At 43.7% G+C, this 22,282-nt stretch overlaps 2 protein-coding genes across 3 annotated transcripts in view; one reads left to right on the top strand and one right to left on the bottom strand.

The window, feature by feature from the left end:
- The window catches only part of syn2b (synapsin IIb), a 427,582-nt gene that overhangs the window by 246,538 nt on the left and 158,762 nt on the right, over positions 1–22,282 (top strand). The gene's annotated exons all lie outside the window — the stretch shown is intronic.
- Positions 1–22,282, bottom strand: part of LOC144484958 (metalloproteinase inhibitor 3-like) — a 29,155-nt gene that overhangs the window by 3,449 nt on the left and 3,424 nt on the right. Inside the window, exon 2 of the mRNA XM_078203296.1 lies at positions 1,186–1,274. Coding sequence (XP_078059422.1) covers positions 1,186–1,274 — 89 coding nt within the window. The remainder of the gene's footprint in view (positions 1–1,185; positions 1,275–22,282) is intronic.

The raw sequence follows: 22,282 nt of genomic DNA, 5'->3' as shown, positions 1-22,282 counted from the left end.
ATGCTCTTCAAATGAATGAATGAATTTTCACACATGAATTGTTACTTGCAAGAATGAACTTAATTATGGAATTATTCACATTGGCAGGGAACATATGAAGAGATGTATTGGTAATAGGTTCATATATTTGAAGGATCTTTTGAAGTAAATTACTCAAATTATATGTTTAATATTATTTCACATCAATAATTTTCCCAATAAAACTTAGCTAATGAATTACTCTAATCTCTTGACAAAACTTTCTTCCTAAACATCAAGGGTTTTATTTCTCCTAAAGAAAAATAAGCCTTTAGTAAACTGTTCTGCATAGTGATAAATTGGAAATCTGTTGTGGAAATATCATAAATGTTCATAAAGGACATCATCATATGGGCGGCACGGTAGCACAGTGGTTAGCACTGCTGCTTCACAGCTCCAGGGTCCCGGGTTCGATTCCCGGCTCGGGTCACTGTCTGTGTGGAGTTTGCACATTCTCCTTGTGTCTGCGTGGGTTTCCTCCGGGTGCTCCGGTTTCCTCCCACAGTCCAAAGATGTGCGGGTTAGGTTGATTGGCCAGGTTAAAAATTGTCCCTTAGAGTCCTGGGATGCATAGGTTAGAGGGATTAGTGGGTAAATATGTGGGGGTAGGGCCTGGGTGGGATTGTGGTCGGTGCAGACTCGATGGGCCGAATGGCCTCCTTCTGCACTGTAGGATTTCTATGATTTCTAAACATAAAGAAAACTTCAAAAGGACTGCTCAAAACTAGCTATGGCAATTTTGGCAAATGATTCATTTCCAATTAGCACAGAGGTAAAAAAAAACTATCTTTTGGCCCTACCGACTGCACATCCTTGCCGTGGGCTTCCCGGTCATGGGGTGGAGTCAATGGGAAATTCTATTGACAGCGGCGGGACCAGACTGATCCCACCACTGGCCAACGGCGCCCCATCTCTGCAAGAAAGACGCCACAGGGGTGTCAGAATATCCCACCCTATCCAAACAAAAAATGCTAGAAAAATTCACAGAGGGTCAACCATCATTTAATAGAGAAAAATAGGGTTACAATTTGGATCAGACTCTTTTGTCAGAATGTTAACCTCTCTTTTTAAGTTGTTGACTGACACACTGCGCATTTCCAATGTTTCTGTTTTTATTTAATATCTAAAGGACCAATCTGCTCGCTCAAGTCTTTAACATTTGTGTACCTTTTCTTGCTTTACTGCATACTGGATCGTGCCATGTTCCATGTTGTCAGAAGAAATCAACTTTTTACTAATGAGTAATGCTCGTATCGCTATTAAAAACAAAATGAGAGAAAATATTATCTTAATAAATATATATTAATAAATAGGCATGGAAAAAATAGCTGTATTAATAGCCTTATGCAACAGTAAAGGTTTTGATGATGAGATAGAAACAAGAACCATAGAAACATAGAAATGAAGAGCAGGAGTAGACCATTCAGCCCATTGAGCTACTTCACCATTCAGGTTGATCATGGCTGATCCTGTATCTCTACACTGTTACAGGTCATTGCAAAAGTACAGCGTGGCATGGTGGCACCGTGGTTAGTGCTGCTGCCTCACATTGCCAGGGATCTGGGCTTGATTCCAGCCTTGGGGGACTTTCTGTGTGGGGTTTACACGTTCTCCCTGTGTTTGCTTGGATTTCTTCCCGGTGCCTCCCACAGCCCAAAGATGTGCAGGTTAGGTGGATTGACCAAGCTAAATTGGTCCTTAGTGTCCCATGATGTGTAGGTTAGGGGATTAGCGTGTTAAATGCATGGGGTTACGGGGATAGGGCAGGGGGTGAGACTGGTGCGATGCTCTGACGGGGAGTTATTACACTGATGGGCCGAATGGTCTCCTTCTGCACTGTAGGGATTCTATGACTGTACCGTACTCCCATGCTCTCCCCATATCCCTTGACACCTTTGAAGTCAAGAAATCTATCTATTTCCTTCTTGGATATATTGTGATTGGCTTCCACAACCTTCTGTAGCAAGGAATTCCATAGGTTCACCAATGAAAACATTTCTCTTCATCTCAGCCCTAAATGGCCTACCCCATATTTTGAGACTGTGACTCCTTATTCTACACCATGGCCACCATCTCCCCCCTACTTCTCGCACCAGCCAGAAGAAACAACATCCCAGCATCCAGTCTGTCCGGCCCTGTCAGCATTTAATGAGCTTCATTTCGATCTCATTTTTCTAAATTCCAGTCAATACAGGTCGAGTCCTTCACAAAGGACAATCCTGCCATCCCAGGAAACAATCTCCTTATTGCATTCCCTCAATGGCAAGTGTACCATTTCTTAGGTAAGGAGATCAATACTCCAGATGTGGACTTAGCAAGGCCCTGTGCAGCTGTAATAAGACAGATATTTTTACGACAATTTTATTCTTATTCAAAGTAAGGTCTTTCATTCTGACACGATTCAAGTATCTGACTGTGCTAATGGTAGAAGTTTTCCTCATTAGAAGGGATATCATCATATTAGTCAGTCATACCAAAGGTGTTCCTCTGCTTTTGAGCCTAGTTTCTCAATGAGTTTAGCTGCAGCTGTAAGTCTTATTTACTGCACCAAAGTCATCAAAAAGTAAATACAGGTACAGTGTCTCAAATCTGGCTATGCCATTACTAGTGATGCACAAAAATTGGACATTTTTTAGACGTCATTGGCTATTCAACTAGGTGTTGCATTGGCAGAGTGGCCGCCGACCTGTTATCTGTTTCATGCAGCTATATTTTCCCACAATCCAAGTGGACTGGGTGACCCTTTACTTGATCTAACCTGACCCAAACTGCCCAACCCAACTCAGTCCAAAGCACCCAACCCAAAAACCGGCAAGATCCAAAATCAAGCATAGACTAGGTCCTGATGTTGCCAGCTTTGAGACACTGTACCTGCAGTAACTTCCACAGTTGACAATGTTAAGTGAGCTTCATTAGATGAAGGAAAAATTAACGTCTTCTTATTTTAATGCATTTATTTTTATCAGGCTTAATGTCAAACTAGTGCAAATGATTCATTGAGTTTGTTTGGATTCAAATGTTATATACATGCAAAGAAATGTTCTCGTCTTGTAAGAGTCTGTATTTCTTTCGATACCAATCAAGTCTTGTAAGAGTCTGTACGTTCCTCACTATTATTGTTTTCACTGTCCTGCTTCTCTGGCAATAGCCAAAACAAAGGCAGAAGGTGGGCGAAGGTTGAAGTTGGATATTTGCAGTAATATAAAGTGGGCAACTAAGTTTATTTATTAGTGTGACAAGGCTAACATTAACACTGCAATGATGTTGCTGTGAAACTCCACTAGTCTCCACACTCTGGCACCTGTTCATGTACACTGAGGGAGAATTTAGCATGGCCAATCCACCTAACCTGCGCATCTTTTGGACTGTGGGAGGAAACCGGAGCGCCTGGAGGAAACCCACACAGACACGGGGAGAGCGTGCAGAATCCGTACAGACAGTGACCTGAGCCGGGAATCGAACCCGGGTTCCTGGCGCTGTGAGGCAGCAGTGCTAACCACTGTGCCACCGTGCAAATTGGACAGTCCATTTAACACGTTGTCTGTCTTTCTTCTCCATTAACTTCAGCATACTGTAAAATTGTCCAGGTTCTAAATTGAGTTGGTCAGCAGATAGTGAGGGGATAGGCATAGATCCTATGGAGGGCAAAGTATTGGTTGGCATTTGGCTGTAAGACCATTGTGGGGCCCAGAGGAGGATGAATAATTCTTCTGGTTATACAAATTCCCTTTGAAAACCGCTTCACACCCAGTTGGTATGGGACTGGGATGAACACTGTATGCTCCCTCCCCCCATTGGTATCATTGAGATCAGGAGTTTACAACTATTGTAGACTCTCAATTTGTGTACTAAAAGCATCAAATCTATTTTGCACCGCAGTACTGCATGCTCATTTAAAAACCTTCTGAGAATTGAATCAGCTGGGTAAATAAATATCCAGGATGCCCATCAGATTGTTACTCTGCTTGTTGCTTGTTACAGCTGACACTGAATTTCAAAGTGTATCTAATGCACCACAAATGCATTCGATACATGTGGAGCGGCATGGTGGCACAGTGGTTAGCACTTCTGCCTCACAGCACCAGGGACCTGGGTTCGATTCCCGTCTTAGGTCACTGTCTGTGTGGAATCTGCACATTCTCCCCATATCTGTGTGGGTTTCCTCCAGGTGCTCCGGATTCTTCCCACAGTTCAAAGATGTGTGGGTTAGGTGAATTGGCCATGCTAAATTGCCCCTTCGTGTCAGGGGGATTAGCATGGTGAATATATGCAGTTACGGGGATAGGGCTTGGGTGGGATTATTGTCAATGCAGGCTTAATGGGCCAAGTGGCCTCCTTCTGCATTGTAGGGATTCTATGAAATGGAAATGCAGCATCTTGTCATGTAGGAGAAATGTTTCTGCTTCTCCTAATGCAAAGTGTCCAAATTCAAACTATCTGATAATTTAGATCTTTTCAGAGCTATCTTTCCATGTTACTACACTTAAATTGAATATCTGAATTAAACATTTTCTTTTAGTGTAAAACAAATAATAAGACATGGACTGCATTTTAATTCCCTCTTTTAACGTGCTGATAGTCATTTTTTACTTCAGCCCAAAATGGACTTGAGGTCCATGGTGCACCCACTGAATATGAACTTGAAAGCTCGTCTCAGTAACTAACCATGAAGCTATCATTGATTGTCATATAAACCCATCTGGTTCACTAATGTCCTTCAGGGAAAGAAATCTGCCATCCTTACCCGGTCTGACCTACATGTGACTGAAGAGCCACAGCAATGTGGTCGACTCTTCACTGCTCTCTGAAATAGTTTAGCAAGCCACTCAGTTCAAGGGCAATTAGGGATGGGTAAAAAATGCTGGCCCAGCCAACGATGCATACTGTATAATTGTCCAAGTTCTAAATTGAGTTGGTCAGCAGATAGTGAGGGGATAGGCATAGATCCTATGGAGGGCAAAGTATTGGTTGGCATTTGGTTGTAAGACCATTGTGGGGCCCAGAGGAGGATGAATAATTCTTCTGGTTATACAAATTCCAACGATGCCCACACCCTATGAAACAATCATTTAAACAAAACCTAAATGACGAAAGCCATTTTCAGGATTAGGTCTTGTTTGAACTTAATCAGCAAACTCTGGGTGTCACAATTTCCTTCTCATCAGCTTTAGAAGACCAAAAATCGGCCAGTTTCTGCAAGAAACTGGTCACTGGGTTGGGCCTGCAGTCTGGAGGGTGTGACAGGGGTTGTGTCAGTTGGGGGACTGATCCTTGGAGAGTCAGAGAAGCTGTTCCTCCTTTAATGCAACTGTGTCTGACAATTCCATCTTGTATTTGATATGGTGAATTCTCCCAGTAATGGACACTGCATCAAGATACTACAGTTAAGCATTCCTGACAAGCACAGCTTGGGTATATTAGGAGTCCCACTGCATCTGGCGTATCAGACATTTTGCTATAATTAATATTCTGCTGCTGTTACTTAGCGGTTAACCCCTGTCCTGTGCTGTCAGTAGAATACTCCTGGTGATAATTAATTTATTATGGGATAAAACTGAAAGCCAATCCTACACTTAAAATAATTTTACCTTCTTAATCTCTGTAGCAGAATATTTTTAATATGAAGGACAGAAACACTTTATTTTGAATGGCGATGGTCAGTAAATGGTTTAGCTGGCACTCTGTGACATTTCATGAAAACACATTCAATAATGGATTTGCATGCCCCGCTGGGAAAAGTCTTTCTTATTTGTAATTTCTTTACTTGATGAAAGAAAATGTTATTTTTCAGGCTTCTGCTGCCTGCAGATTAACTCATTGTACAATTCAGTCACATATGCAATGCAGTCAGAAGCAAAATGAGTAATATTATTCCACAGCTCACCCCATTGCTACATACTTAAACCCTGCTTCTCTCTCCTTCTCAGTATTTTTAATCTGTACACCCACATATTAATACCCTTTCGGTTGTACCAAGTGCAGACCATTGGTTTACGAGATGAAAATAAAATTACTAATTGAGGTCATGAGTGTTAATTTGGTCCGAGAGTATTTAAATTAAACCAATTCTATTGTTTTGAATTTCAAATTAGTAAATTTAATTTACATATCTGTAACCACACAAATGCACAACATCCTAATCCTTAATTAGCTGTGCTTGATCAATGATGGCAAAGCTCTTGAAGCCTTTGCTAACAGAAAGCATAAAGAGGCTGATGGAAATAATAGCAGAGATCACATTGAAATGCAACATGGCAAGGCAATATCCTAACATGGACTACATACTTGATACAAGCATATACACACAATACTGTTATTTGGAAAGGGTGAAGAAACTGTATTTAATAGAGGAGTCCTGATCATATTACAAGGCATTACGAGCTAATTTATGCATGCCTTTCTAGATGTCATCTAAATAACCCCAAGATTTAATAACAGTGCTGTATGCTACTTTTCAAAATTGACCACTTGTCAAAAACCCATCCTTCTATCTATCCAAACTATCATGCCTTTTCTCTCTGAGATCCTCCAACATGTTTCTTCACAGCTCTGTGTTCAAGCTTTCATCATCCCATCTGAATGCCTTCAATCAGGTTTTCATTCTTCAAGCAGTACAGAAATGGCCATGACCAAAGTCACAAACAATATTCTCTGTAATTGTAATCATTGGGTCAGTGGCCAATAATCTCAGTCATCTTCAGATGCTTCACCAATGACCATCCCTACACTATGGGGTCAGAAGTGAGAATGCTCACTGATGATTGCACAATTTCAGTACCATTCACAACCTCTCACATACTGAAGCAGTCTGTGTCTGCATGAAGTAAAACCTGGGCGACATTTGGCCTTGGGCTGCTAAGTGGCAGTAATATTTGTGTCACACAAGCAATGACCACCTCCCACATGAGGGGAATCGAACCATATGCCTTTGACATTCAGCAGTATTTATTATCACTGGATCCTGTCACTGTCAGCCTCCTATTTGGGTTATCAATGACTGGAAACCCCAAACTGGGCCAGCCATGTAAATAGTGTGGGTGCAAGAACAGGCCAGAGGCTGGAAATTCTGCAGCAAGTAACTCACCTCCTGATTCCCCAAAGTCTGTCCACCATCTACAAGATCCAAGTATAATGGGATACTCTCCACTTGCCTGGAGGAGTGCAACACTCAAGTAGCCCAACACCATTCAAGTCCTCCCTTCCACCACCTTAAACATTCACTGTCTCTACCGCCAACAGACACACAGTGGCAGCAGTGTGTACCATCTACAAGATGCATCACAGCAAGTGACCAAGGCTTCTCCAACAGAATCTTTCAAACCAAAGCTCTGGACCACCTAGAAGGACCAGTACAGCAGAGGCATGGGAATACTACCACCTGCAAGTTCCCATCCAAGTCACACGTCATCCTGACTTGGAACTACATCACCATGGCTGTGTGGGTTTCCTCTGGGTGCTCCGGTTTCTTCCCACAGCTGGTTGGGTGCATTGGCCATGCTGAATTCTCCCTCAGTTTATCCGAATAAGATACCGGAATGTGGTGACTAAGGGATTTTCAGTAACCTCATTGCAGTGTTAATGTAAGCTTACTTGTGACACTCATAAATAACCTTTAAACACTTTAAATTATTCCTAAATGACTTATCTGCCAGAATGGGCATACAGCAGGTAATGAAGCAATCAGCAGGAAGGAAAATTCTACTTGACCTTGTCTTCACAAATCTATTTGTCACAGACACATTTGTCAAAGACAGTGTTGGCTGAAGTAACTACTGTACAGTCTTTGTGGAAATAAAGTTCCATCTTCACATTAAGGGTGGTATGATGGCACAGTGGTTAGCACTGCTGCCTCCAAGCACCAGGGTTCGATTCCCAGCTTGGGTCACTGTCTATATGGAGTTTGTACATTCTCCCCACGTCTGCGTGGGTTTCCTTCAGGTGCTCTGGTTACCTCCCACAGTCCAAAGATGTGCAGGTTAGGTGTATTAGCCATGATAAATTGACCCTTAGTGCTAGGGGATTAGCAGGGTAAATACGCGGGGTTGTGGGGATAGGGCCTGGGAGGGATTGTGGTCGGTGCAGACCCGATGGGCCAAATGGCTGCCTCCTGCACTGTAGGGATTCTATGAAACTTCTTTGAAACATTGAAGATGTGTGTGTGACATTATCAAAATGTTAAGTGGTGCTAGAACATATCCATCAGCTCAGAACCGACGCTGTGGGCCGTCAGAAACAGCAGAATTGCATTCTATCACAGCCTCATGGTGCGGCATATCTCTCACTTTACCATTACTATCAAGACAGGGGAAAACCCTAGTTCAATGAGGAGTGTAAGAGCACATGCCAGGAACAGCAGCAGGCATAACTAAAATGAGTGTTTGGAATGTTCACTTCTGTTTGTGTAGAAGTCCATTCACAACTCCTCAGAACTCCTCAGAAAATGACGTACTCCCCGCTCGCATGCGGCAAGACCTGGACACATTCAGGCTTGGGTTGTTAAATGGCAAGTGACATTCACACCACACAAATTACTATCTCCAACAAGTGATAATCTAATCACCTCCCCTTGACATTTAATGGCGTCATCATCACTGAATCCCCCCTCCATCAACATCCTCTGGGACACTATTCACCAGAAACTTAACTGGAGCAGCCACGTAAACACTGGCAAAACAGCAATAAAAACAGAAGATGCTGGAAAATTTCAGCAGGTCTGGCAGCATCCATGGCGAGTCCATGTAGGTCTTCTTCAGCTCTTCTCTCTCCACAGATGTTGACAGACCTGCTGGATTTTTCCAGCATTTTCTGTTTTTATTTCAGATTTCCAGCATCCGAAGTATTTTGCTCTTATTTTAGGCTAAAAGAGCAGATGTGGGTCAAATCCAGTTACTCTCTCTAACAGCACTGTGGGTGTACCTACACCAGATAGACTGCAAGTTTTTTTATGTTCGTTCATGGGATGTGGTTATCACTGGCTTGGCCAGCATGCATTGCCCATCAGCTGAGGGCATTTAAGAGTCAACCAAATTGCTGTGGGTCTGGAGTCACATATAGGTCAAACCAAGTAAGGATGACAGATTTCCTTCCCTGAAGGACATTAGTGAACCAGAAGGGATTTTTTTACAATCAACGATGGTTTCATGGTCATTAATCAGAGTTTTAATTCTAGATTGTTATTGAATTCAAATTTCACCATCTACCATGGTGGGATTTGAACCTGGTCACCAGAGCAGCACCCTGGGTCTCTGGATTACTAGTCCAGTGACAATACCACTACACCACTGCCTTCCCTATTTAAGAAAGTGGCTCATCGAATTATTTCAAGGGCAATTAGGGATGATCAATGAATGCTAATTTTGCCATTGATGCCCACATCCCATGTATTAATTTTTAAAAACACTGCTGAATCTCTCTAGCCTTGGAAAATTGATTTTATATGTGCAATGACAAATTTCTCCACTGTGATAGTATTTTTAAAAGCTTTTTAATGATATTTCAGCTTCTGCATTAATCCAGTGTGTTCTTCCTGATAAATTATTTCACTTAAAATTTAATTAGAAGTGAATGATTGATGCATTTTACTTGCTGGTTCACTGTCTGTGAGAATGCTTCAATGCGATTGGCTGCTTGCTCTGATTGATGTTATCACTAGTCCTGGATGCCTGGACGTTTCCTTAACTTGGTATAAGTTTCAAAATGACACCAAGGAATGGGAGAAGTACATGGCACAACTAAATCTTTGGGGGTAGCTTTCTTTGAGGTCGGCAGAGAGTACCATTGTTTTAGCATTGGCTACAAAATTTAGAACAAGTGTTTGTAGCTGGGAAAACTAGTAAATGTTTACTGTACAGGTATATTTGATCTGTTGCTGTTAATCTTAACTTTATGGATCTGAATGTTGAAAGTTCTCAGTTATTATCATTGAAATTTGTTTAAATGGTAGAAAAAGTGAACTAAAAGAATACCTTTTTTCATCCAATTGTGTAGTTGAAATCTGGTTAGAATCATAGAAACCCTACACTGCAGAAGGAGGCCATTCGGCCCATCTAGTCTGCACCGACCACAATCCCACCCAGGCCCTACCCCCACATATTTACCCGCTAATCCCTCTAACCTACGCATCCCAGGACTCTAAGGGGCAATGTTTAACCTGGCCAATCAACCTAACCCGCACATCTTTGGACATGGTTGGTGACCATTGGCCAGTAGATTTCCTTACTGTTGTGGAACCTTGTGGAGGCAATGAGGGTCGCAGCTGGAGAGCTGGCAATAGTCCCATGTTGCTTCTTTTCAGGAAGATCGCTGCACTTTCTTCCACCCAGCCAGTTGCCAGGCCAGTGGTCAGCCTTTATCCTGGATTATGGAGCCCAGGGATGGAAGTTCCACCTGCCAAGAGCTGCTGGCCAATCGGAGGCTGGCAGCACAATTAAACAGCAGCGCCACTGGGAAGGTGATGGCTACTGCTGGTATAACAACTCACCTCAGGCCTCGTATCATCACTGGATACCAGGCCAGAGGTGAGTGATGGCGGGAAGGGAATCATAGGATGAGAGTGGGAGAGGGTCAGCAGTAATGGCAGGGCGGTGTGTGTCAGCAGGCCTCCCACCTCCCTTCCTGATGCCAAGTCCCCTGATCCATTGAATAAGTGCCTTTTCACTGTGCAGCTCCCCTGTGGAGCCCAAAAGCAACCCTGTTTGCTGTGCTCTCAGCATGGTGAATCCACACTTGTTGCTGGGTTAATACTGATGACAGTGGGATGAGGCTCTAATTGCCCACTTAATGGCCTCGATTGGTAGTGGGCAGGAAGGGTATCTGCAGGACTTTCTGCAACAGATTTTAACAGGGTGGAGACACAAAGTGGGTGGGGACCATATCTTCCACCCTCTCACCCAATTAAATTCCCCCTCTGCCACCAAACCTGCCATGGGGGAGGACACGAGAATTTGCTCATAATGTCTGGTGCCCCAGATGTCTATAGCTTTAACCAGTGCCCATTTTGTCCAATAATTAATTTCATTGTCCACTTTAAACACTGGCACATAGGTAGAAATGATTTTCATTTGTCTTGAATAACTGTAGATTTTTTTAAAATCAGAGCTCTGTTTCAGAAAAACACAAGATTTTTAAAAAAAAATTAAACTCATGAGTTTCAGCCGCTCCAGCTGAGGTGCGAAGTGAACTGCTTACCAATGCAAAGCATTTCATTTAATACTAAACACACCTTATTTAAACCAATAAAAAGGGATTAATGATCAAGGGCGCAGAATATCTGTGCCCTCAGCTGCAGAGTCCGAAGCCTGGATTTCCGCTCCCATGCCAGAGAGCAGGAATCAGGAAATTTATCAGATATCTGCATGATTTATGCTCTGGGGACCAGGTGTGGGATGGAGTCGGGACTGCCGGTCCTGCACACAGTTCGGAGGTGGCCATAGGGGCAGTTGAGGTCATGAGGTTGGTTAAAAGACTCCCCTTGGTTCTTTGGGACTTCATTCCAGTTGCTTTGTTAAATATGAGGCCCTCTAGCACTCACCGTTCACACTACCTCACCCCAGCCAACTCCCTATGCCCCATCTACATGACCTCATGTCAATCACTCCCTCCACCACCCCCATGGCTCCTTATAGCCCCTTGCCAATTTAATGCCAACACATGCCAATCCACTCACTATCCTTTGCCCTTGCACCTTTCATGCCAACTCACCCAATTTCCACCATGAGCAGACCAGGAGCCATGTTGAAATATTTTTTAAAATCCCATTCATAAATGCCCATTCAAGGTATTTAAATCTACTCAAGTATTTAATCCCTTTAAAAACAAAGAGACTTGTATTTATAATCCCACAAAAGCAGCTAATCTTTTCATAATAATAAATAAGAGTAAAATTCTGTGGAGCCTGGAAATCTGACATGAAAACAAAAAAATAGCATTTATGGAGAGAGAGAGACAGAGTTAACATTCAGGACTAAAGAGAGGGAGAAACCTGGTGGATTTTATACTGTTTAAGAGAGGTGGAGCAGGTGGAGCAAAACAGAAGGTCGATGGTAGGTGTGAGCTGGAAGTGGTTGCGCAAAGATGTTTAGGGCACAGGACAAATAAAGTGTCCATAACCTTTCATGAACTCTTTGAACAGTCAATTGAACTTGGGATCCCCTACTGAAGTAATAGTAGGTTGTGTAAAGCAGCCAAGCATTAATAATGACATAATGGTAACTACTGCGGATAACTACTGTGGGTAATGTCAACAGCTTTTGTACCTGTAGACAAGTTTTTTTTTCAACTTTCACTGACTTAGGCAGTCTTTTTTTAAATTTTAAAGGTTTGGGGTTTAAATAACTTCTCAGCTTGATTTTCTTAAAAATGCTCTCGCACAGGTAGGCTTTTAAAATTTTTTAGAGGTCTGGAGATTTAAATAATTTAATTGTTCGGCAGATCTACAGACCCGATCCAACATAGAAGGGCATTTATGACTACTCTAAAAATTCATAATGCCCACACTGTGGGTTAAGGCCCTTGTTACAGTTGAGTTTGCATTTCCTTCATGTTTGAGTCATGTCTGCCCCCTTTCCCCTATTGACCAAAACGTGATCTGCTTGAAATGGGGGCAGGACATCCGGATCCACATCTGGATCCAACCCATCCTTTTTACTCAATGGAAATTAGGGCCTTAGCCTTGAACTTCTCAGGGGGGTAAAACCGCAATTCACAAAATAACAACAAATGGCTGACCTATCCAGCTCGTCTTAGTTCGCCCATCATGAAAACCCTTTTTAACACCCCCATCATCCAACTGAGTCTTGGATGAATATAAGGTTTTGTCTGTATTGCGCTATGAATAAGAAATGGAGGAAGGGGAATGGCAGTTAGTATGTGATAAGACCATGGTGAAGCACTACGGGCACGAGTCTCCCCCCAAAAAACTAAGTGCCATGCAGTCAGGAAAACGGGAGATTTTCCTGTCCGTTTTTGGGCGTACTTAGCTTCATGAACCTCTGGCACTCTGTGCTCCACAAACCGCCAGGACATTCACACCGATAAGTGGGGGGGTGTGGCCCATTTGGACAAGTATGGCCTCTCAAGCATGCACTAGTGGGAAGATCGTCACATGCGCACTGGTCCCCCCCATCACTGGCCTCCCGATCACTGGCTTCCCAACCGCCCCTCCCTGATTTACGGCCTACCCACCCCCCCCCCACCCCCGATCGCCGGTCTGCCCAACCCCACCCCTCTGGGCCAGCCCAAATCGCTAGTCCCCCCCCCCCATGGTTAACCCTGTTCCTCCCCCCACTATGTGCAGCCCAATCACCTCTACCCTCCCTCTCCCACCAATCCCACTGCAGAGTGTGCAGCGGTTCTCGCCTCCTCCACGACCAGTAGGCCCCGCCCCTCTGGCCCTGCCCCCTTTGCACTGCCCACTGTCGGGTGGGCACTGCACAGCGCCTGGTGGGCAGTGCCAGAGTGCCAGGTTGGCATTTCCCAAGGGGCACCCCCCCTGTCCCCGACCTCCCAGAATGGCCTCAATGACCTCAGTCCCCAACAGTGGGGTGATCATGCCTGGTCTCCATTGATGGGGACCAGTTGTAATGCTCGCTGGTGGGAGCCTCTCCCGGCAGCGGGGAGAGACAGCAGCGAGCCCGGAGACTACTGTCCCGGGCTGGCTGATGACATTGAAATGGCAACTTCAATATTATAATCAGCTTCGCGTCGATTTCCGGCACAAGACTAATTACGTCAAAAAACATTGTCTGGGAGACTCACGATCAGCCAGACACTGGTCACGACGCCCACGACAAGCCCCTCGCTGATGTTTCCTGCCTGTTACGCTACTCGAGCAGCACGGAGGGTCGGGAGAATCACCCTCTCATGTTTTGTCTATATAATGTGCACATTCCACAGATACATTGTCTGGGGAAGGGGGAATAGTGCTTAAACTCTGGTTTGCTTTTAGCAGAGCACTGTAAAACTGAATATATTATTGTCTGTGGCAGGTTAGCACTCCTCAAAATAATAGTCCATGGGGGAGGTAATACAGCTGTTACTAGCCTCAGCTGTGATACATGGACAGATGGAGCACTGGTAAAAGTTCAGATCTCATGGCGGCATGAGACAGGATTGGCACAAAACTGGAATGTGCTTTTTCTTCCTCTGTCTGCTCATTGATTAAACTAAATTTGGGTTCACTACCCTTAAAATTATTTTTAACAACTGCAGCCAGTATTTGTACAAAATCAAAATGAACATACTTCATAGGCCCTGATGGAATCACACTGTAACAGCTGAGAAGACGGCTACATCTCTCAACTTATTGTAAATATTTATGACAACGCTAAATGAAAAGCTGACAGCAGAACTGAATGTTGTTCAATAAAGTATCAGCTTCCAGTGTACCTGAACCAATAAATCATAGAATAGAATTATAGAATCCCTACAGTGCAAAAGGAGCCATTCAGCCCATCGAGCCTGCACCGACAACAATCCCACCCACACCCTATCCCCATAACCCCATGTTTTTACCCTGCTAGTCCTCCTGACACTAAAGGGCAATTTCACGTGGCCAATCCACCTAACCCACACATCTAAATTAACTTGAGGGCTTCTCTCACAAATCGTCAGAGGAAAACCAGTTTTTCTAATGTACCTTCTCCTTAAATCCATTGCTCATTGGGCGGCATGGCGGCACAGTGGTTAGCACTGTTGCCCCACAGCGCTAGGGACCCGGGCTCAATTCTCAGCTCTGGGTCACTGTCTGCATGCAGTTTGCACATTCTCCCAGTGTCTGCATGGGTTTCCTTCAGGTGCTCTGGTTTCCTCCCATAATCCAAAAGACATGCTGGTTAGGGGCATTGGCCATGCTAAATTCTCCCTCAGTGTTACCTGGACAGGTGCCGGAGTGTGGCAACTAGGAGATTTTCACAGTAACTTCATTGCGGTGTTAATGTAAGCCAAAATAAAAGCAAAATACTGTGGATACTGGAATCTGACAGCATCAGTGAGGAGAGAATGGAGCCAACATTGAGTCTAGATGACCATTCGTCAGAACTGCTTAACGTAAGCCTACTTGTGACACTGATAAATGAACTTAAACTTAAAAAACGAAAGTTAGCCAAGAGTAGCATCAATTGACACAGTACTAAATAACTTGAAAGCTAGCAGGAATCAATTAAAATTACTGAAATATTTTTCCGAAAAGGTTCAAATTGTGGAAAGCATTTTTGTGGCACAATTTAATTTCTGAATTCCTAAAGGTTTGCTTCATTCCATTGTAATATTGTTAGTGCCAGTGTGAATGCTGGTTGTCAGTATACATTCCTTTCAATAACACATGAAGGCTGAGACCCAGTCCTGCAGTTCTCAAAAATCCATATTTGTGGGTGTTGTTAGCCAAGGAAATCTACCTGTTGATTTGCAAGTCTGCATTTTAAAAATTCTTAATTACAGTCTGTCATTAGGGCGAGAATGACTGAGTGCGAAGCATTATCACAGTAAGCTAGTCGGGATTTGTAAAGATAATTGATATCAAAATAACCTACTTGATTTTCATGAGAATGTAGATAAGGGAATGCCCCTGAATGTTATTCATCTGGACACCTGGAGGTATTCAATAATGTTCCGCACACAAGATTGGAATTGAAGACTACCTTATAACATGGGTAAAAGCCAGGGATTGGGATAATGATATGGAGCCCAGTTGGCAGGATGTAGACTAATGATGTATTCCAGGGTTTGGTACTTGGGCCTCAGTTTCTCATTGCATAAATAATGACTTAAATAAAGTATTAGAGAGCTGTCTATCCAAGCTTTCTACCAATGCAAGGTTAGGTGGCATGGTAAATAGTGAAGGTAGGAGCAGAAACCTGCAAATGGATATTGAAAAATGAAATGAATGTGCAAAACTATGGGAGATAGAGTTTAATGTGGAGGGGTGTGAGGTTATCTGCTTTGAGATCTTAGATAGATCTAAATGGTAGCATTCAAAGGACAGTGGATAAGCAGATAAATTGAGAGATTCGAATATAAGAATTGCAGAAAACTATTGGACTGGTACAAAAAGTAATTTAAAATTCTTATGGAATGTTACTCTTCACCTTAGTAAGGCTAGAATATAAGAAGATGGATGTTATGCTGCAGATGTATAAAACTTTTTAGGTCACAGCTATCTGGGGTACACAGTTCTGGGCCCCACATCACCAAAAGAATATAGTCGCCCTGGAAGGAGCACAATGCACATTGCCACGGTGATATCAGGGCTAAAAGGGGGTTAAGTTATGAGGACAGGTTTCATGAACAAGGCTCATATTCCCTTTTGAGTACGGAAGATTTAGGGGTGATATAATTGGAGTGTTTAAGATGATTAAGTGAGTTGATGTATGTTAATGTTCTGGGGATCTGGGTTCGAATCCCGCCAAGGCAGATGGTGGAATTTAAATTCTATTCAATAAAAAATATCTGGAATTAAGAATCGACCGATGACCATGAAGCTATTGTCGATTATTGGAAAAATGCATCTGGTTCACTAATGTCCTTTAGGAAAGAAAATCTGCCGTCCATACCTGGTCTGGCCTACATGTGACTCCAGAGCAATGTGGTTGACCTCAACTGCCCTCTGAAATGGCCTCACAAGCCACTCAGTACAAGGACGACTAGGGATGGGTAATAAATACTGGCCTGTCAGCGACAACAATGGCCCATGAATGAATTTTTTAAAAACCTGTTGAATGTTGCCAGCATTTTCTGTTTTCATTTCTTTTTTCTAGCCCCTCCATTTGGTATTGAGAGGTTTTTGTTAGACAAAGATATTCAGGGTTATAGAACCAAGGCAGGGAAATAGAGTTAAAGATACAGATCAACCATGATCTAATTGAATGGCACACTGGCTCAAGGCTCAAGGGCTGAATGGCCATTCTTGTCCCTGTTTTCTGACATGTTAGTGAGATAAAGGCATCTCTGTTAGGACTGTTTCAATGATAAGTGTGCTGATGATGTATTGCAGAGTGTTTGGAATCTCATTCAAGAAATTCCATATCCAGCCCTTTCAGGGGATCTAATATGTTTTGCCAGAGTCAGGAAAGATTACTTGTTCATAATTTAATGCTGTGAAGCGCATGCAATATGAACATTATTTAGCTCCTGTCTGTAAATGATGTGTTCTGGATCAATTCCTTTTGTATAACTAAATGTTTCTGTTGTTTGCCCTGCTCCTGGGCAGCAAAGTGGCTTAACACACTAACAATTCCGCACACCTCACATTGCCAGTCTCTGACAGGACATAAGGGGGAGAGGTATAAAGCACAGGCTGCAAATGCAAATTTAGATTAATTTTATTTTACAAACACAAGTGATCTCTAACCTGTAAAATATCATGGTAAGCAAACCATTTTCGCCACATGCCAGACGTACAGAAATTGCTGATGTAAATCTCTAACGGATATGAGCAATAATTAGAGAGATGGCCTAATTGTAGATGTTTTCTTGATAGCATGCTTCAAATGTTGTTGAAACATTGCAGTGCCGCTGTGTTTTGTTATTCTGGTGCAGTCCCCTGAGAGTTCCACTCTGTAGCAGTGTTAGATTGTAGACCTGTCTGCTCACTCTTCAGTTTACAATGTTCTCGACCAAGGAGGTGTCAGAATGGCAATGATACCATGTGTATCCCCTCTACTTGATCTACTCTGAGAAACGTCAGTAACCTGGTTAAACTCTCCCATTCACCCTTAATTCACATATCCTGCGTTAAACCTGTCCTCTGTGAAATGGTCAGTTGCATTTTGCCTGCAGCGCAGTGTAGAAAAAGAAAAGGAAATGTGTGAAGCCATTTGTTAGTGGGACTTCCAGAACGGACGGCTCAGTGGTTAGCACCGCTGCCTCACAGCGCCAGGGACCCGGGTTCAATTCTGGCCTCGGGTGACTGTCTGTGTGGAGTTTGCACATTCTCCCCGTGTCTGCGTGGGTTTCCTCCGTGTGTTCCAGTTTTCTCCCACACTCCAATGATGTGCAAGTTAGGTTGATTGGCCATGCTAAACTGCCCCTTAGTATCCCAAGATGTGTAGATTAGAGGGATTAGTGGGGTAAATACTTGGGGTTACGGGAAAGGGCCTGGATGGGATCCTCTGTCCGAGAGTCAGTGCAGACTCGATGGGCTGAATGGCCTCCTTCTGCACTGTAGAGATTCTATGAAAAAAGAGCAATCATTTCTGATTATAAGTTTAAATTGTCAGCTCCATCAGTACCTATTTAACGGTGATACCACAGACTTTAGTCTTCAGTCAGGATGCCAGTTGCTCAATCTGATGTGATGAATGCATCATTTTAATTGTGTGCCAATAGTGAGGTCGAAACTTGTCAGGGTCTGTTTTCAGGCCCTGAACCAGTAATTCACAGCCAGCACTTACACCAACCTGGAGGCCTGAAGCTGGGGTGAAGTCGGTCACAAGATTCCTCTAAATAATATGGGTGAACTGCAGGTCTCTGCCGCACCTCCATTTGCAGCAACTAATTTCTGGCCATGTGCTGTACCTCACTGGCAGCAGCCACAGGTCAGGACAGCAGGAGGAGAGCAGATTGTGCTGGCAGTAATGAGGTGGATCCAGGATGAGCTCTCTGATGCGCGATATAACTCACGAGGCTAGAGATGCTCAAGGAAATAAAGGCTTTTATTTACTATTACAATGAAGCTACCATATATAGTACACGATCCCAGACTGAGGGGTCCCAGACAGAGCAGTGACCTTTATACCTCTCCCAGGAGGCGGAGCCCGACTGGGATGTACCATAATAACTATAATACAGGTAGAACAGCCCAACCCTAACCCCAACAGTAACAAGTATAACAACCCAACCCTAACCCCAACAGCAACATATATACAGACTCATAGTACTGGCCAGACCCTGGCTCAGTACTACCTGGTGGGAACCAACGATGGTTCACCACACTCTCCTGTTCTTCCTGGCTCCACAGGAAGGTCCATAAAATTATTTTATGACAACACTTACATTTGACAGTGACTGCTCTTTTTTGCCACTGAAGGATCCTTATTTCTGTGAAGGGACCTAAAACAAGCACTGAAGCCCACATTTGCATATGATCTGATGCCCATTAAACACAGCTGCCAGGGGTGCAGGAAAAATGCCCTGACATTTTCAGCTGATGGTGGTGCGTAAAACTTTGGTACTCCGAAATTGGGCCTCATTACACCCATTAAATCCGAAGTTGTCACTTGCTTAATCATAAAATCCTTACAGTGCATAAGGAAGCCATTCAGCTCATCTAGCCTTCACCAACAACAACCCCACCCAGGCCCTATCCCTGTAATACCACATATTCACCCTGCTAATCTCTCTGACACCAACAGGCAATTTAACATGGCCTCACCCGCACATCTTTAGTGTGTGGGAGAAACCGGAGCACCCAGAGGAAAGCCACGCAGACATGAGTAGAGCATGCATTTACCATGGCTAATCTATCAAACCGACACCTCTTCCGACACTAAGGGGCAATTTAGCCAAGCCAATCTCCTCAACCTGCACATCTTTGGACTGTGAGAGCAAACCGGAGCATCCGGAGGAAACCCATGCAGACATGGGGAGAATGTGTAAACTCCACGCAGGAGTCACCTGAGGCCAGAATCGAACCTGGGTCCCTGGCACTGTGAGGCAGCAGTGCTAACCATTGTGTCACCGTGCCACCCACAATTACATGAACTCAGATCCACGCCAAAGGATTTTCGGAAACGTGTTGAACATTGAATCAGGAAAATATTTTTTAAATTATTGCTGCTTATTCTCTTCCTAGCTCTGCTTAACTTTACCTTTTAAACCAAAATGCAAAAGGCCACATTTACACTTTGTGTGGATCAGATTTCAGGTCACAATGCAAGTGGCAAATTTCATTTAGATTTTGAAACTATGCTTGCCTCCTGAAGCTGAAAGAAAGTCAAACGGTTCACTTGAGTTCATGTGAATGCCTCATAACATTTATATTATTTTCAAAAAGAAAAGCAAAGTGGTAAGAACTATTCAAACTTTGGATGTTCTATAATACTAAACCAACATCAATCCGTGTCTCCCGTGGCACAGTTATTAGCACTCCTGCCTCACAGCGTCAGGGACCCAGGTTCGATTCCCAGCTTGGGTCACTGTCTGTGTGGAGTCTGCACGTTCTCCCTGTGTCAGCGTGGGTTTCCTCTGGGTGCTCCGGTTTCCTCCCATAGTCTGAAAGAAGTGCTGTTTAGGTGCATTGACCCGAACAGGCGCCAGAGTGTGGCGACTAGGGGAATTTCACAATAACTTCATTGCAGTTAATGTAAGCCTTACTTGTGACTAATAAATAAACTTTTTCTGAAGAGTGACATTAGACTTGAAATGTTGGGCTGAGTTTTACATCCTCCTGGTGGACATGTTTGCCATGGGGGTGGGAACACAAAATGGGATGGTCAACCTTCCCACCCATCCCTGAGCTTAACCCCATAACATTTTTAAAAATTCATTTTGGGTATCTCTGGCTGGGCCACCATTTACTGCCCACCACCTCAGGGTGATATTTGAGAGTCAACCACATTTCTGCAGGTCTGAAGTCACCTGTAGGCCAGAACAGGTAAGGATGGCAGATTTCCTTCCCTGAGGGACATTAGTGAACCGGATGGGTTTTTACAACAATTGACAATGGTTTCATAGTCATCATTAGACTTTTAAATCCAGATTTTTATAGAATTCAAATTTCACCATCTGCCGTGGTTGAATCCAGGTCCACAGATCTTACTAGTCCAGTGACAATACCACTACACCATTGCCTCCAGTGGGGGAAAGGGAGCAGGATTTGAAACAAGATGCCCAATCGCCACATTTAAATAAACAATTAAGGGTCAATTAGGCTTGTTATCAAGCCAGCTGATGCTGATAATATTATATGGCGTGGGCAGATTTTAAACTTAAATGCTTAAAGGACAGGAGGTGGGGAGAGGAGTTTCCTCTTCAGGGGCTGCCCTTTGTGGATTGCATCAAAATGTACCTTCTGTAAAATGCTTCAACTGTAGCACTAATCCAATATTAGCGCAACATTATTTATTTGACTTGAATCCTGCAAATCAGATCTGAAACCATCAGGTGCTGCTGGTGACCTTGATTACCCACCATCTTTAGTGTTATGATCAAAAACAATTTGTGAATGCACCCGCTTCCGTTCGGCAGCAGAATCAGATGCTGGGATATGAAAAATCCAGGAATCTACAGGGAGTGACTCTCAAAAATGTGTGAAGGAAAGATTTTCCAGAGATTGTTTTCATTAGAGAGAAGAAGGTCAAGAGGTGACTTAATAGAGGCTTACAAGATGATCAGAGGATTAGATAGGGTGGATAATGAGAGCCTTTTTCCTCGGATGGTGATGGCTAACACGAGGGGACATAGCTTTAAATTGAGGGGTGAGAGATATAGGACAGATGTTAGAGGTAGGTTCTTTACTCAGGGAGTAGGAAGGGCGTGGAATGCCCTGCCTGCAGCGGTAGTGGACTCGTCAACATTAAGAGCATTCAAATGGTTATTGGATAAGCATATGGATGATATTGGAATAGTGTAGGTTAGATGGGCTTTAGATTGGTTTCACTGGTCGGCGCAACAACGAGGGCCGAAGGGCCTGTACTGCGCTGTAATGTTCTCTGTTCTCTGATTGTGCTCCACTTTAAAGAGGTCTTGTCACACGGGGCTCCAGATGTCAGCAGTGACTTGCCATGAGTGCCTGAGCCTTTTGATGCACAGGTGTTCACACATGTCCAGAGAGCTGGTCCTCTGTGCCTGGGGTACCTGGTTTTGGGAGTTTAGTTTCCTTTGAGCCTAGATTGGCACTGGTCACTTCTGCCCTCCTGGGGCAGAGGAGAAGGCAACTGGTGCGGTTGGCGATGGTGTTGCTTCTCTTATCCCTCCATCAGAGGTGGGAGCTGGAGCTGAGTAAGTTGCTCCCATGCCATGGTGAAGGCTGGCATGAGGGGAATTCAGCTGAGGGTGAGTGAAGTGCTAAACAGATTAAGTGCTTTCCAAGATGGCGGCAATCACTTGTCAAACAGCGATAGCCCTGTCTGGGAGAAATGCTTTAGCAGCAGCCTCTCTCCCTGCCATAGATGCAGAGCTTCATTTTCACTGAGCAAAACCTTTGAACCCTGTCAGCTTCAGTGAAGAAGCTGTCCCTGCTCTTCATTTGCCTCTGCTGCTTTTGCTAAGAAGTTGGGAAACAGGCTGTCAAAAATGGAATTGAAGGTAAAACCAGTGTTTAATGACACAT

The sequence above is a fragment of the Mustelus asterias genome, chromosome 3 (assembly GCF_964213995.1).
Source record: "Mustelus asterias chromosome 3, sMusAst1.hap1.1, whole genome shotgun sequence".
Lineage (NCBI taxonomy): Eukaryota > Metazoa > Chordata > Chondrichthyes > Carcharhiniformes > Triakidae > Mustelus > Mustelus asterias.
This window is presented reverse-complemented; position numbering and strand designations above follow the sequence as displayed.